Below are 16,873 nucleotides of genomic sequence, written 5' to 3'. Positions count from 1 at the left end.
GCCCCGCCCACTGGCTGCCAGCACAGCTCACCGATGATGGCCTCCTTCAGGCTGGACTCCACGGGCAGGATGTTCTTCTCCACCAGCTCCATGGGGCCTGGCCGCTGCGCGATCTTCTCGTTAAGGTCGTCGGCCAGCCTGGCTCGCTTCAGCTTCAGCTGCTTGGCCTGGAGGGAAGGCTCGGCCGAGGTCTCTGCCCGTGGGAGAGAGGGGCATAGAATGTGAGGCCGGCCCACCTGTCTGCCCCAGAAGGCCCAGGGCAGCACACGACACCTGTGGGGTGGGGTGCAGAGGGGCGGCCTGGCTTGCAGGCTCACAAGGACAAGGGGCCGCCCTGTCACAGGACTGTAGCCAAGCCCAGGCACCCCTGAAGACACTGGAGGGGGGTGTCCTCTGTCCTGCCTGCAGCTCTTGTGCCAGGGGACAGTCCCCCTCGCTCAGCATGACACTACTGCAATCTGGGGTTTAGACAAGAAAGTTTCCTTCCAGCTTTGGCTCCAACTAGATGGGCGGTTGGTCTGTATATTGTTGCAGGGAGCCACAAACTTTCCTTCGCTGGCAGTGCAGAAGGTGGGGTGCGACTGGGGCGGCCGCCTTGGACCTCATGCTCGAGCAACTGCAAGACCACCGCGAGCAGATGAGGGGGACAACACAGACAAGAGTCCACTTCCGGGAGCCGGGGGGGCAGAGAGAAGCGACTTCAGGCTGCGGGGTGGGAAAAGACCCCCGACCCCGAGGACATTCCCCAGCCAGCAGCAATGGCCACAGGAGAAAGGGGAGAGGACACGGGAGGCAGGGCACCGTGGCACGCGGGGTGAGGGCAAGGCTGGGCGAGCGTGCCTCGTCAACCTCACGCACCTTCCAGAATGTGCATCCTGACGAGCTCTGATCTCTCCGGCCGGGAGCGAATCTTCCGCTTGAGATAGTCCTCGGTCTGTGAACACACACCCGGAACCTCAGGCCTCGGTCAGCAGCCCACGCAAGCAGACTGGGTCATGGTGGCCGTCACCGGCCAGTCACCTCAGGGGCCCCGTGACCTCAAGTGGCAACTGCAGGTTTCTGAGGTGAGGGGAGGCCAGGGAGGTCATAGCAACTTTCCACTGCACCCGCTAAGGACAGGCCCTTCAGGAATGCCTGTCCCCATGAAGCCAGCATCTGAAAACGTGATGGAAAGGCTGCAGTGTGGAAAAACTGAACATACTGCAAATGCAACTGGACCGAAACCATCTTATTTCCATTTCCCCTTTTCAAGTACCCTTTGTGCCTTAGTTAACTGTTGTTTGTGTTATCATGAAAGTGCTGTGTTCCTCAGGGAACATTAGAAATCAAACAGCAACACAACTGCCTTCTGGCGCACCTGCTTCTAGCTACGCCTCCACCATGCGGGAAAGGGATCCCGCACTGCTGCCTGAGCCTCAGCACTGCCTCCCGTCCTCCGTCCTGCCACACGGAAGCGAGGCGTGCTCTCGGGCGAACTTCACTGTCCTGAACTGATCCTGGTGCCTGTCGTCACAGCTCTCGCTCCTCAGAACTCAATGCCTCGTTCCTGTGTTTCTTGGTGCCTGGGCAGGCTAAAGCCCACCCGCTGCCCAGGCCTGGTCACAGTGCACGCGTCTGTCTCTCCCAGGGCCTGGGCTCTTGACCTGCGCACCCGCACACCAGGAGCTGCGTGGAGGGGGCAGGGCAGAGGAGCACGTCTCTCACAGCAAGGCATGGACGAGTCTTCCCTCTGGGCTGCCTGGCGGGAAGATGGCTTCAAGCATGGTGGGCCTCAGACCCAGATGGCCGCCTGCTCCCCAGGACGGCTCAGCAAGGGTTGACACTGTGGGCCTCGGAGACATGGAAGGGAAACCTGCTTCCTAAACCATCGGAACCATCGGAGGGGAGGCTCGGAACCGCTCACGCGTCAGGGCCAAGTGAGCACTAAGAAACCCCCGTTGGCTCCAGGGCTGGTGAGGGCACATGAGGTCCATGCCCCATCCCGTGTCTCATGCACCTCTGCCTGTGGCCTGTGGCTGAGCTGTGCCACCAACAACAGAACCGTGAGTAATGCCATCCAGCATATGAGTGGTGTCTGAAAGTCCCAGTCACTGACCCACGCCAGCCAGGAGGGCAAGCAGAGCCACCTCAGTGACACGCGACCAGTGTCTTGACTGCAGGAGGACGCTGCTGTACACTACTCGCCTACAAGCCAGAGAGTGCCCTCCCCTAAATTTTTAGAATAGAAGTTACATTCTCCGTAACTAATATTCATCTTTCACCTCAGCTGACAGTGTGAACACACGCTTCCACACAGAAGCACCGTCATGGTCTGGAGTCACGGGTGCCAGACAAGCTCACAGTGGATGAGCAAACGGGATGGTGCTTACAATAACCAGGAACCCCCGAGGAAGTGCCGAGCCCCAGCCCCTCCTCAGTGACCTGGAAGCTGCTCTAATCGATTCTCCACCCTTGCCCACCTGAGGGGCAGAGATGGGGCAGGGCTCCCGGCTGCCCACTGCACTGTGTGTAGCCGCTGTGCTCCCAGCAACCCCGACCTCACTACACGTTCGACAGCAACCGGGAGCCAAGGCTGGGAAGCTTCTCCCTGGCCTCACGCAAAGCCAAAGGGTGGGAGAGGAAGCAGGTTCTGGTAACTTCCCCATCCTCGCCCACACTGGGCAGAACATTCCTCAGGGCCCCGGGGAACTGAAACTGAGGGATGGGGCACAGGTGAGGGGCCACAGCTGGAGACCTCGCTTGGCACATGGCCCTGCTGCTCCCTGCAGGCTGCAAGTGGATGCTGGCCGCTCCGGGGACCCACAAGGCTCCCTGCCCAGCCCATGTCTCAGGAAGCTTTTCCAAGTCTTGATGTCTGCAGAAGGCTTTGTGGGGTTGGGATGGAGAGACACTGGTGGTCCCCAAGGCAAGGTTGGAGAAGGGAGGCCGAGAGAAAACCTCTTCTGATCCCATACCACGTGATCACTACAGGAGGCGGCTGGGCAGGGCTGGGCAGGGCCAAGCAGGAGACCAGACTCTGTCTAGGCTCCGAGCCCTGAGTCGTGTGGCCAGCAATGGCCTGCACTCTGGGAGGGCACAGTGCAGGCTGCTGGGAGGAAAGAAACCTTACCCTGGCCCGCTCCAGGCTCCTTCTCTGCTCATGAAATGCAGCTGGACTCTTCAGAGCTGTTGAGAGAAGAACCAGCAAAAAGATCATGTCACAAGGAAGCGCCATGTCACCACCCCAGTTTCCGGGGAGACAGCAGCGTAAACCCAGGCTGTCCACAACAGTAGCAGTCCCCGTCTGGGGACAGGTGATCCTGACCCCGGGGTGTGCATGGCTCTTCAGGGCATGGCTGGCCCAGCAGGGCAGCACTGGCCATGGCCCGACTGCTCCAAGCTCTAGGAAGGTGCCCAAGGGGCTGTCACTTTCAGAGAGACGCTGGGCTGTGGCCGTGTGGCCTCCCAGGACACCAGCTGGGACTCAGTCACTCTGGACCTGCAGGCAGAGAGGCAGAGAGGCCTGCCGGCTGGGTCTACCTTACTCTTTCAGCCTCACAGGACTGCCAAGAGGCCGAGCGGTCCCAGTGGATAGTTAAGCCAAAAAGCCCCACGCCCTCTCGATGCTGGTTCCTTCTTCACTTGGGCTGGTATTAGGAGCGCTGCTAACATTGGCCTGAATTTCATCTTTAAGGACTCAAAGCTCTTCACAGCCATCGTCTGGCTGAGTTCACAGGCAGCAGTGGACGCGGGCCCAGCTCTATCGGGATGCCAGCACACAGACCACAGCTATCAACTCCAGCACTTGGCCGGGGAGGCTGACCCAGCCCCTCTCCTAACATCATCACATGTTGGGCTCTCAGGACAGATGACAGCTTGCCCTGGCAGGCGGGGAAAGGCCTGACTCACTCTGGCAGGGACAATGGCAATGAAAGAGAAATCGACAAGAGTGCGGTCAGTTTCACTTGTGCCACTCCCCAGTTTCAGAGCAGCTGTGAGGCTGCCCCTGCTGCGGGAGATAAGCTCTTGTGGTGGGAGAGCAGGGTCAGCAGGGGCTAAAAGTAGCAGGAGTGTAGATAGGAGCCTATCCTGCCTGCTCTTCGGGCCCCAGCGCTGGACCTCAGCATCAGTGGTCCCGGAAGGCAGTGCCAAACGTCACCACAGTTCTTATTTTTAACATAATTTATAAAAATCTCAGGATGTAAACTATAGTCTTCAAAGTGCCGTAGAGATCCCTTCCCACCTTCCAACAGCAGGGGGAGCTCCAGACTCAACAAATGATTAGAGAGCAGCCAGGCCTCGCCTCCCTCGGCCTCCCCTGCCCTGCAGAGCTTAGAGGGTATGCAGACTCACTGTGTGAAGCTGGTTCAACTCCCGACTGCACAGAGCCCTGCTGCAGCGGGCACGGTGGCCAGGGGGAGTGCACAGGCAACCCAGGGAAGCACAGAGCCTGGGAGTCGTGCAGCGTGGGCCCCGCCTGCCTGTGCTTTGTCCACAGCAGCTGTCATGGTCTGGACATTCAGACGCTGTGCGTCCTGCCCACCTGGGGTCCCCACCACACCAAACGACCCACTGTCCAGCAGGGGTCTTGTTTGCCGGGGACACCCAGCACATCCTGCTAATGACTCATTCTGTGAATAACGACTTCCTGTTAAGAAATTCAGAGTGAAGAGTTGAGGCGTCCGACCTTACACTGGGATCCAGCCAGAAACCCACCTCTCATCCGGCCCAGACTTCACGCAGCCCTGGGTGGCGCGCAGGCATGGGTGCTGCAGCACTGGGCCACCTGGCCCTGCTGTCATGGCAGGGGTGTGGCCACAACCCTGTGAGGCCCAAACACATCCAGGATTGGTGGCCCCTCACATCCAGGACTGGTGGTCCGACCGTAGAGTTCATGTATCAGAGCTGGGCCTCCCCAGAGGAAAAGACAGAGCAGTGGACGGCTGGCCCAGAAGATGTGGCAGCCCACTGGGGCCTGCAGAGGACATCTGCTATCAGACGAAGGAGGACAGAACAAATTGGACAACTACCCCAGCCAAACAATGACAGCAAATATCTCGGTGACTGGAGACTCTTAAGTTTGACTGTGTCAACCAAGGGATACTGGAAGGGGTTCCTCACCCTTGGATCGGCAAGACTGACGGCATTTCAAAATCAGTGAAAACACTTGGGCAGACCCCTCAGAGCATGCGCCATTGGGGAGTCTGGGTTGATGCTGGGCAGCTGTTCCCCATCACTGGATACTATGGTGGTTGGGAGCCTGGGTGTGACTTTTCCCTTTATGACCCGCCTTCCCCAGATACAGGAAGAGAAAATTTGGAAACAATGATCACACCCAATTTTTCCTAACTCTAGATCCTTCCCACCCTGATCGACTATGTAGAAGTTATCAAAAATAAAAGTTCATTTAAAAAAAAAAGACTGGGAAAAATCAAATAAATAAGGGTCCCTGGCTGTATGGAGTAGGCACCTGGTCAGAACTGCCCTCACTGGACAGACTCGCTAGTGCCTCTGTCCTGCAGGCCAGCTCCTCTCAGCACAGCCCCAGACAGGCAGGCACCCCTGTTGGTTGCAACAACTTCCTGTGACAATCTCCACGGTGGCCACAAGGGGTAGGAGACAAGTCCTACACTGAGAGGCAGCACACATGCCCACAACTCAGGAAGGGCAATGCTGGGGACGCTGCATTAGAGTGCCATGTAAATGGCTGCAGCTTACAGGAACCCAGTCTGCGCCTGGCCTGGTGCAGCCGTTAGGGAATTGAGTGACAGGTTAAACAGCTGCTGTTTGGCCCCACTGAGCTAAGAAAAGTTTCAGGTGGCAGCAAGAAGGTGCCCTGCCCTGGGCCCCAAAAATGGGCAGCAGCCTCTGTGCCCCAGGCGATTGCTTGCAGCTGCGTGAGGCTGGGACACACTGGCCGACAGCAGCTCCAGATCGCAGCCTGCCTTGCCTTGCCCTCAGTCCACAGAGTTTTCTACGCTGGGCAGTTCCTTTTTCAGAACAGGAAAAATCTGCCACACGGGGGAGGGAGGGTATGAGAGGCTTCACCAACACATGCAGCCAGGTGCCAGTGGGAGCCCACACACACCGTGGAGGTCAGTTAGCAGGCCCAAGCACAAGACGTGGGATGAAGGCTCAGGAGCCCTTAGGGCCTGAGGGGCCCCAGGGCTGTGGGTGCAAGAGCCACAGCTGGGGCTCAGGGTACAGCAGCTGCCTTTGGTGGTGCTACCAGCAGGTAGCCAGCCTGGCAAGAAAGCCAGGGGAATGTAGCAGTCACAGGGCCTGGTCAGGAGAACCAGAAATGAAGACAAAGAAAAAAAAAATTCAATAGAGCAAGAACCAGTTCCAAAGGATGGTTTCACTTGTAACACATAACCTAGAATCACCATTCCAACGTCACACATGGGGAATCTGACAGAGCTGAGATGCAGGCAGCTGCCAGGCGGGCCCCATCCCCGTCCAGCACCCTCAAACCCTCTCCCTGGCCAGGCCTGTGGATGGGCCCCAAGGAGCCTGGCTCAGCCTGGGCTGCTCCTTCCTGTTCTCAAACCTACTCCGACAGGCAGGTTCAGCAACTTCAGAAGCCACTTCTGTAGAACAGAGGCGACAAGTGACAGCAACTGACTGATGGCGCCTCCTTGTTCCTCTGGGAGTACCTGTGCTTAGCCCTGGTGCTCGGCCAGCTGACAGCAGTCACACCCTGCAGGGCAGCCGGGGGTGTGAGGGACACAGGTGCCTCCTTCATGTGCAGCCAGCTGGGGGAGTCACAATCATCTCAAGGCCAAAGCAGAAAAACATTTGTTCACTTTATCTGAGGAGCGGAGAGAAAGATCAAGATTTTCCACGAGCAGGTTCACTAGTCCAAATGCCCTAACAGGCAGGGCTATGTGAGGCCAAAGCCAAGGTTTCCAACAGAAAGACAGGGACCCACGTACTTGGTCCACCACCCCCGGCCTCCCAGGCCCACCAGCAGGGAGCTGGACTTAAACCAAGCAGAAGCTTAACACACTGCACTACAATACCTGCCCCAGCACGCTCAGCACAGGTGTCTGGCACGGTGGCCAACAGGCTGTCTGGGGCGGTCACATCCCACACAGGGTGACAGGGTCCAAGGCCTTGCTCTGCTTCCCATTCCAGCTGCTTGGGCAAGTGACAGCTCATGTACCTGGCCCCCAGCACCCATGGGGTAGACCTGGGTTGAGCTCCAGGCCCCTGGCTTTGGCTGGCCCAGTCCTGGCTGTCGTGGGCATCTAAAGAGCAAACCAGCAGACAAGCTCTCCTTCTGCTTCCCAAGTAACACTCAAGCTAAGGCCTCTGCCCGTTGTAGAACATTCGAAAGAGACCAAGTCCAGAAACATGTGTCCACTTGAGGGCTGCGCTGGCCTTGTCGCCTCCATGGCTCCATCAGGGGCATCACTCACCCACTCTGATTTCCCAGAAACTCCTAGAAGGCAGCCTCTGGAGAGACCAACCAAGCACAAGAGCTGCTAGGGACACACGCCACAGTCTCAGAGGGCAGTCTCCGTCCTCCCACCCTGGAGCCGCATCCCCAGGGACCCTCGCCTGTTCTGGCTGCCCAGGGAATGCACGGTTTCAGTTCTGAGGGACCGCCCAGTTAGCTGGGCCTGCTCACCAGCACCAGGCCTCTTTTCTGCTGCACTCAATGGGGCTACTTCCCATTTAAAGGCACAGTGAGAGAGGGCCCCCTCTGTTAACCCTTCCGTGCGGGGTGCAGGCCCGGACGAACCACCTGGCCCCTCCATCCGAGGGTCCCAAACTCCAGCTGGACACAGCCACGAGGCCCGTCAGTTTCCAGGATCCACCCAGCAGGCCAGGAAGGCCAGTCAGCCACGGAGCCTACCAGCCTTGGTTCTTCACGACCATCCTTGATGAAGCACACCAGAAGCTCAGCAACAGTTCTGAGCTACCACAGGCTGTAAGAACACGGCGGACAGACGGCGGGAGGGCCACAGGCCAGCATGGGCCTTTCTTTTCCACTGTGGAAGCAGGGGGCACGTGCAGGGGCAGCAAGGGCTGTGTGTGCCAGGGCGTGAAATGTGTGAACCAGCCATATATCCCACAACCAATAGGCAAGCTCCTCTGTGGGTCACTGAGGCCGAGGATCTGGTGGTCTTCCTGGGCTTAGGGAAGAAAAAAGACCAGGATATGAGACAGTGGGGGAGGTAATGGCTTTGCAGGGACTTGAGACTCTACCCGGAGGAAGTATGACAAAAAAGGTGTGGCTGAAAATTTCTTGAAGAAGTAACGGATGACAACTTCCCAAAGCTGGCCAGAAGCTGACTACATGAACAAGTGGAGTGAACCCTAAGAGCAAACGTAAACACATTTGGGCCAAGCCTAACCAAAATGAAAGTTAAAGATGAAGGGACCATCTTAAAGGCACATGAAGTAAAGCAGTCCACCCAGCAGCCGGCACCTGAGCAAGGGAGCGAGGGGCCACGAGCGGCCCAGGCACAGGGAGTGGTTTCTGAGTTACCAACCCAACACTAAAATGAGCAGAACACGTCCACTTACAGCCAGGCAACCAACCACTCTCAACCGTCGCCTGTGTCTGCAACTCAGCCCTTCTTCGAACTATCAATGGGACAAACCTATAACCTGCAGCGCTGACCTGTACCCACCCTCTCTCCCTCTCCCTCTCTCTCTCTCTCTCTCTCTCTCTCTCTCTCTCTCACACACACACACACACACACACACACACACACACACACACACACACACTGAGGCTCACCTGGGAGCAAGCTGCACTTACCACTCATACCACATTCACCCCAAATCTTTTGGCGTGCACTTGCTAATGCTATGGGGATCATCTACGTAACTCGGAGCACTAATGCCGGCAACACAGATGCGGTCCTCACTGCAGAGCCTCAAATGCCCCTCAGAATATCGTTTCCAGTTCTCTGAGTTCCACTCCCCATTCCAGGCTTCAATTAAGCACCACGTGCTGTCTGTGTCTCTTCCATCCCAATCTGCCAGTTTTGTCAATGGCTCCCCGTTTGTTTCAATCTGAGCCAGCCACCGTGTGGAATGGTCTATATTCTGAACTGATTTCCCCACAGTGAGACCCAGGCTGGACATTTCCTGGCAAGAAGACCATCCAGCTGACATGTGCTTCTTGACGTTGATGGTGCCAGGTCTGAAAGGTGACACTGGACCTGTGTTGGTATTTTCCTTTGGTGACACTCTGAGGCCACAGGAAAATCGTGCTCCTCAACAACCACCTACCTAATGCACCTATTAGTGATCTTTGCCTCAAATCAATCACCACAAACTTCAGCACTGTAACTGGAATTCTAACATGTCAAACAGCATTTTTACAAGGTCACCCCGTAATGGCCATGAGACCATTCAGAAGCCAGTATAAGTTAAGCTGCTTCCCACAATATCAACATCCAACATGGGTGTTGGTTCAAGTTTCAGCTGATCCACTTCCAACCCAGTTCCCAGCTAATGTGATGGGAAAGCAGCAGAAGACGCTCAAGTCCTTGGGCTGGCCCCCGCCAGGACCTGCCTGGGGTTCCAGGCTTGCGGCTTTTGCCCGACCCAGCCCTCAACACTGCAGTCACTGGGGCAGTAGAACAGCAGATGCAAGAAAAGGGTCGTTCTCTCTCCTTTCTGCCGACTCTCCTCTGTAACTTGCCTTTCCAATAAATAAGGAAATAAGAAGAGGAGAGTGGAGTCACATCCCAGGCAGGGGTATAAAGGTAGTAAGCTCTGGGCAATCAGGTAATCATGAGACCCCCTGTTAAGAGACGTCCTTGGGTGTGGTGGAAACCCAATACTACACTACACGAGAGTACTTGAAGCCTGTGGCAGGGTGGGCTCTGAGGTCCAGCGGGTTGCATTATCACTCAGGACACCTGCAGCCCACACTGGATGCCCGGGACTGAGTCTTCACCCTGCTCTGACCCAGCTCCGTGCTAGCTCTCCTGGGGAGTGATGGGTGATGGCTCCAGCGCCTGAGCCCACACCACGGCTGGGGGAGACCCAGAGTTCTTGGCATCCAGCCTTGGCTTCACTCCTTGCTGGCTTTGGCGGACATTTAAGTGGACAACCAATGTAGGGAAAAGTCTTTCAACTAACAGAAAGTAAGTTATTACCTGAAAGCTTGTAGGAAATACAACTAAAAGACAAATGTACCCTGGTGCAAAAGTTTCGAACTGTATGCTAATTTTCCATACTGTGAGATGTGTGTGGGTAACTGAGTGTGCATTCCTGTGAGTCTGTGAAGGCGTGTGTGTGACTGAGTGGACATGTGTGTCTGAGTATGTCACTGAGTGTGTGAGGGTGTGTGTGTGATGAACATGTGTGAGTACGGCAGTGAGCATGTCTGTGTGACGGAGTGTGTGTGTGTGTGTGTGTGCACCTGCCTGTGAGTGTGTAGGAGAGACAATCTCCTAAAGATGATGTCATCTAGGGATAATGTGTTGTGGCAGGTGTAAACAGAAGAAAATACTTCAAAGGCTGAACCTTAGGAGAATCTCAGAATCCAAAGACAGGAGAGACCGAGACCAGCAGAGAAGTCTGAGGACGATCCCGGCTGTGGCAGACACGGCCAAGCTGCTGTCAGGAGTCACCTTTAACACAGAGGGTGCCACGCGGCAGACCCACAGCTCAGCCCACAGGGCTTCCAGAGCAGCCTCATGGGCCAGCCCAGTGGGTTGAGGAAGGAACCAGGAGCAGAGAGGTGACCAGGGTGAGGAGGTTTGCTGGGGGCCTGAGGTTCCTTGAAGCAACAGGGTTGCTACTCCCGTCCCAGGCATCAGGAAAGCATGAATGAGAGCTGAACATCAAGAAGGCTCAAGATCCAGTCCTGCACAGAAGCAGTATCCACGGACACGGCGAGTAACAAAAAGATGTGGGCCGTCTTTCAAGGCCTTCCCAGTGCATAGTGAGAAGCTGGAATGGAATGGAGTAGCTGGGACTTGAACTGGCACTCTGGTACAGGATGCCCCCATACCCTCCTGGCTGAGGAATTGTCAGCCACCACCCGTGGCGGCCCTGAGCGTGCACGCCTTGAGGACTTCTATGAGAGGCAAAGCCAGTGGGCAGCAGAGCCGCGCCGACACATCCTGACACATCCCACCTCGATGAGCTGCGAGCGTAGGCTGTTCTGCTTCACGGAGCCCACTCCTCCCTGTGGCCTCTTCAACAGAGCTTCCTGCTGAATTTCTCTTTGGATTCAACAACCAATCTTCTCCCACCATGAACACAAAACTCAGGACATGGTCCTATCTTAGGATTTGCCAGCTCATGGAGGGGCTCTCTGTTCTCCCCCATCAAGGCAAAAAAACACCCCCTCCCATAGCAGGGAGGGAGGCAAGGCTGCTGCCATCTGTCACCAACTAACAGGCACCTGAGGGATGGCCCAGCAGCTTCTTCCAGACACAAAAGGGGGGAATCCCTGAGTCCAGCAGAATTTTCTCTCAGCTAAAAATGTAGGAACCAGGTGAGCCACACAGTCCCTTCCTATGGGGAGCCTCACTTCAAGCCAAGGCTCTTTGCTAGGGAGAAGCGAAGACAAGGACAGGACACTGTCTGTATCTGGAAGAGAAATGGTTATGGCAACACGCCCCACAGAGGGTAGGTGAACCAGCAAGAGGCCCAGGGCCTGATCCAACTGGGTGGGATCCTGGAAGAGAACGGTGGGGTTTTGGCCAGGCGTCTTTGGCTCACAGGGGCAGCAGGTCAGAGACTATCAGATGCATGGCTGCCAGCAGCTCCAATATGGACTGGAGCAAACTGGGACAGATCAAGGCCCAGAGAGACCAGGAACCAGCCCTTGCCTTTTACCCAAACCCACTAACCTATAAATACAACTTCACTGAAAAAAATGGCATTTCCTTGAAACTATAGTTTTGCCATCTTGAGTCTTCACAAGTTTAAAAAGACAGGAGGTGTCTTTGTGGCGAGGAAGCTTCAGGAACACCCTGTGATGCTGGCACCCCGTACGAGTGCTGCACTTGCAATACAGCTTCCTGCTAACGCACCTGAGGAAGCAGCCACTGTTGGAATGACCCAGTGATGGAGATCTCCCTCTCTCTGCTCCCCCATCTGTGCCTTTCAAAAAAACAAAAATCTCTGTCAAGGGATGGGGGCAGGTGACCCTTGGCCCACACCCTTGACTTCTCTGGAGTCCCCATGGCATTGCCCCGGCCCATACTTCTGTCTCTTGGAAAGGGACCCAGAGCAGAAAACATGATCTCCAATATGGCCACTCGCTGGTTTAAGAAAAAGAGGCTACAAAGAAACATCCGCCAGCATGGAGAGGGCAAGCTAATGAAATGATGGTCCCATTACTATGCAGCCACAAGGGAAGTGGCCTTCGCAGGACTAAGCTGGCTAACGGCTCTGACTGCTGGCAACTAAACAGCATATGTTTTCAATCCATCAGTAGGAAGGAAAAGTGAAAATACCAAAAGTTTTATTTCTTAAAAAGTAATTCCTGTTCCTAAAACTCTTAGTTTTGAGAGAACTTAATTAGATATATGTTGAAAGCAGCTTTCAGAGCCTCAAGATGGTAGATGCAGGATAATGCCCGTCTTACTGTCCAATGAGCATGATACTGCCCACATGCCCAGAGCATGAACCACACAGGGTCACCAACTACCTGTGTGGGTACTTGCCTGGAGAACAGTTCTTAAGACGTGCTACCCTGGGCCCGGTGTGGTAGCCTAGCAGCTAAAGTTCTCGCCTTGAAAGCGCCGGGGTCCCATATGGGCGCTGGTTCTAGTCCCAGCAGTCACACTTCCGATCCAGCTCCCTGCTTGTGGCCTGGGAAAGCAGTCGAGGACGGCCCAAAGCCTTGGGACCCTGCACCTGTGTGGGAGACCGGGAAGAAGTTCCTGGCTCCTGGCCTTGGATCAGTGCAGCACCGTGTGGTCACTTGGGGAGTGAATGATCAGATGGAAGATCTTCCTTTCTGTCTCTCCTCCTCTCAATATCTGACTTTGCGGTAAAAATAAAATAAATCTTTTAAAAAAATGTGCTACCCTGATTTTACCAAATGAAAACTGAGTTCAGACAAGGTACCTTAACTCATAAATACTACTGTAAGGTATAAAACTCCTTTGTTTAATATTAACATTTAAATTAGGTTAAAAATTTAGGTCTTCATTTAGGCTACATAACACCTTTCAAGTGCTCAACAGTGACAGTGCCTGGGTCAGTGTTACGCAAAGGGCCATGGGTGGGACGGGCCAGTGGCTCTTGGGGAGAAGAGTCCACAGCACTGAATAAAGATGGCATGACAGTGACCACATGAATCCATAAGCCTCTGTCTTTGTAAAAGTTACTATTATTTTTATTTGAGACACAGAGGCATGCGGACAGTTTCTATCCACTGATTTACTCCACAAATGCCCACAACAGCAGCAGCTGAGCCAGGCCAAATGTGAGAGGGAGGTGGGAGCTCAATCCAGATCCTCCAAGGGGCGGCAGGGATCCAAGGCCTTCAGCCACCGTCGGCTGCCTCCCGAGTGAGCACACAGGAGGCTGGGATAGGGAGCAGAGACTCTGCTGTGGGGTGCAGGCCCATACTGCAAGGTCAGATGTCTGTGTGTGACCCCACCTTACACAAGGGCCTCTGGAGCTTTCAAGAGGTTGGCTTATCTTTTCAAAAAGGCACAAAAACTAAAAAGCTAAAACATTTCAGTACCCTCTGCTCAAGTTTGCTGTGAAACTAAAACTGCTCTAAAAAACAGCAGTAATAAAGTACGTGTTAACAGATTTAGGGTGTTTGTTTTTTATCAGTCACTGCTGTTAATGTACCTGGCCGGGCCTGCCCCAGAGGGAACTGCATTCCACATTCCTGGATTTCTGTTAGCAGCTCTGCACACGCTGGTTACTAAGCCCTACACATCTTGGGCCCAACACTGGGGTGCTGGGGTTAAGCCATCCCTTGTAATGCTGCTTGGAGATGTGATTGTTTCACATCCGATCTGGGAAAACAGAGGGGAATGGCCTAAACATCTGGGCCTCTACCACCTTGTGCCAGGCCTGGATGGAGCTCCAGGCTCTTGCTGTAGTCATTTAGGCAGAGAACAACCAGATGGAAGACCAATCTGTGTGTGTGTGTGCGTGTGTGTATAAGTGTGTGTGTGAGAATCTGCCTTTCAACTAAATATATGGGTGGGTGTCATGGTTTTTTAGATTAAGGCTCTGCCTGTAGTGCCAGCATCCCATATGGGTGCCATTTTGAGACCCAGCTGCTCCACTTCCAATCTAGCTCCCTGCTATCGTATCTGGGAAAGCAGCAGAAGATGGCCCAAGCCTTTGGGCCACACGGGAGACCCGCAGTTCCCGGATTTGACTGAAATGGACTCAGGAAAGGGAGTCTGGAAGGGAGACTGCACAGCCAGTAAAACAGCGTCAGCAATGAGCCCAAGTCACAAGGAACGGAACACTTCAGATTCTTATCTCCAGAGGAAAAGTGATCTAGCAAGCATTCCTGTTACTTCCGGGCATTCAACCATCTTTGTCAGAATTCACAAGTTCCTTGGTGCTACAGTCAGATGAGCAGATCACCAGTCACTGAATCCCCCAACACATGTGGCTCCACTGACAGCTGAAGGGCTCATGCTGTGCAGATGCAGCAACGCTTACAGCCGATCTGCCTGCTCCTATGTGGGACCCACGGGCCCTGCCTGTTGACCCACAAACTGCTCAGCACCAGCTAGCGGGCTGGTTTGTCCGTGTTCACATGTAGCATTGTGTCTGGGTACTTCTCAAGGGCAAGGCAGCCTATGAAGTGCAACTGCCTAAGATGTCTGCCTTCACACCCTTAGATTCTGCTAACCAAACTGTCGCCAGTGGCACTGCCTAGGCACACAGAAAAGCCACTTAAGACACACAAAAAAAACCAAAATTAAAACTGAGTTCAGGGCCTGGTGCCGTGGCCTAGTGGCTAAAAGTCCTTGCCTTACGCGCACCGGGATTCCATATGGATGCCAGTTCTAATCCCGGCAGCTCCATTTCCCATCCAGCTCCCTGATTGTGGCCTGGGAAAGCAGTCAAGGACGGGCCAAAGCCTTGGGACTCTGCACCCATGTGGGAGACCTGGAGGAGTTTCCTGGCTCCTGGCTTTGGATCGGTGCAGCACCGGCCGTTGCGGTCACTTAGGGAGTGAATCAGCGGACAGAAGATCTTTCTCACTGTCTCTCTGCCTCTGGATATCTGACTTTGGAATAAAAATAAGTAAGTCCTTAAAAAAAAAAAAAATGAATTCACTCAAGAAGCCAGAGCCTGTGGGCCCGGCGGCGTGGCCTAGCGGCTAAAGTCCTCGCCTTGAAAGCCCCGGGATCCCATATGGGTGCCAGTTCTAATCCCGGCAGCTCCACTTCCCATCCAGCTCCCTGCTTGTGGCCTGGGAAAGCAGTTGAGGATGGCCCAATGCATTGGGACACTGCACCCGCATGGGAGACCCGGAAGAGGTTCCTGGTTCCCGGCTTCGGATCGGCGCGCACCGGCCGTTGCGGCTCACTTGGGGATTGAATCATCGGACGGAAGATCTTCCTCTCTGTCTCTCCTCCTCTCTGTATATATGGCTGTAATAAAATGAATAAATCTTCAAAAAAAGAAAAAAAAGAAGAAGAAGCCAGAGCCTGGAAGGTCGCTAGAAAACCTGAAGGACACAGGGACTGCCCTCTGGGACATCCACTGCAGGACTGCAGACCCAGCACTCCGTCTTTCTCAGGGATTCTCAACAGAGCCTGAGAAGGAAGAGATGCACGGGGTTCTTCTCTCCTTCCAGAAAAGTAGCAGGAGACTCGTCTCCACTGCTCTGGAGAACTTCCCTGTCTTCCTTTAATAGACTATGCCCCTGCTACAGCCTCACGGATATCCTTAATTTTCACCTTGCTCCTACGACTGCACACACCCCTAATCATCCAAGAGAAAGGCTTTGGGGAAACTACTTGAGAACAACAGCTAAAGACCAGCAGTGTGGTCCTACACGTTAAGCCAACACCTGCAGCACTGCTGTCCCATATGGGCGTCGGTCCAAGTCCTGGCTTCATTTCCTATCCAGCTCCCTATCAACCGGCCTGGGAAAGCAGCAGCAGATGGCCCCAGTGCTCAGACTTCTGCACCCAAGTGGGAGACCCGGAGGAACCTCCTGGCCTCTGTCTGGCCCAGCCCCGGCTCTTGCAGCCACCTGGGGAATGAGCAAAGGACAGAAGCTCTCTATGTAACTCTGATTATCAAATAGATACATTTTAAAAAGAGAAAGAACATGTATTGCACACGCCACCTTGGGAATGTAAGCCCATCTTGCCCCAAGACTTTCAGAGCTCCAGGCCCCAAGAGCCAGGGTTGAGGGTCTAGGCCATGGAGCCTCTGCTCTGCCACACTCTGGTTGAGGTGGTGTTAAAGGAAACATTTACATGATGAGAATAACAAAGGGTCCTGTAGAGGATCAGATATGAACTTCTCCATTCCATGGTGGACATTATGACTAGCGCACTGGACAGGAGTCTATGGTATTTGAGGGACCTCGACTCCTCCAAGACCACAGAAAGGCCACATCCCAACCCTGAATGACAACCTGAAGGAACCCTGAGCCATGGAAGCAGTGTGTCCCACAGACAGGATGGCAGACCTCAAGCCAGCGCCACATGGGAGCTCTGTGTGATGTTCTGGACAATGGACACATAGGGGGTTTACTTTCCTCCAACTCTAGAAAGGAGACTGGAATGAGGGGAACCTGATGCAAGGTGTAAACCAGAGATGATGACCAGGCCCCTGTCCTTAGCTGGAAGGCTCGACCACATCTCAACACAGGGCTCTTTCCAGAATTCTTCAGCTCAGGAAAACAGGGATGCAAGTGGGCAGACACCATGTCTCCAATACTGACAGCTTGCTGCCCATTCGT

The 16,873-nt window shown here is 54.5% G+C and overlaps 1 protein-coding gene across 2 annotated transcripts in view; it reads right to left on the bottom strand.

The window, feature by feature from the left end:
- Positions 1-16,873, bottom strand: part of MRTFA (myocardin related transcription factor A) — an 85,643-nt gene that overhangs the window by 10,412 nt on the left and 58,358 nt on the right. For both annotated transcript variants that reach the window (XM_058673403.1, XM_058673404.1), the window contains exons 3-5: positions 3,110-3,165; positions 859-934; positions 32-193 (exon numbers count right to left, since the gene is read on the bottom strand). In XM_058673403.1, coding sequence (XP_058529386.1) covers positions 32-193; positions 859-934; positions 3,110-3,165 — 294 coding nt within the window. The remainder of the gene's footprint in view (positions 1-31; positions 194-858; positions 935-3,109; positions 3,166-16,873) is intronic.

The sequence above is a fragment of the Ochotona princeps genome, chromosome 15 (assembly GCF_030435755.1).
Source record: "Ochotona princeps isolate mOchPri1 chromosome 15, mOchPri1.hap1, whole genome shotgun sequence".
Classification (NCBI taxonomy): Eukaryota; Metazoa; Chordata; class Mammalia; order Lagomorpha; family Ochotonidae; genus Ochotona; species Ochotona princeps.
This window is presented reverse-complemented; position numbering and strand designations above follow the sequence as displayed.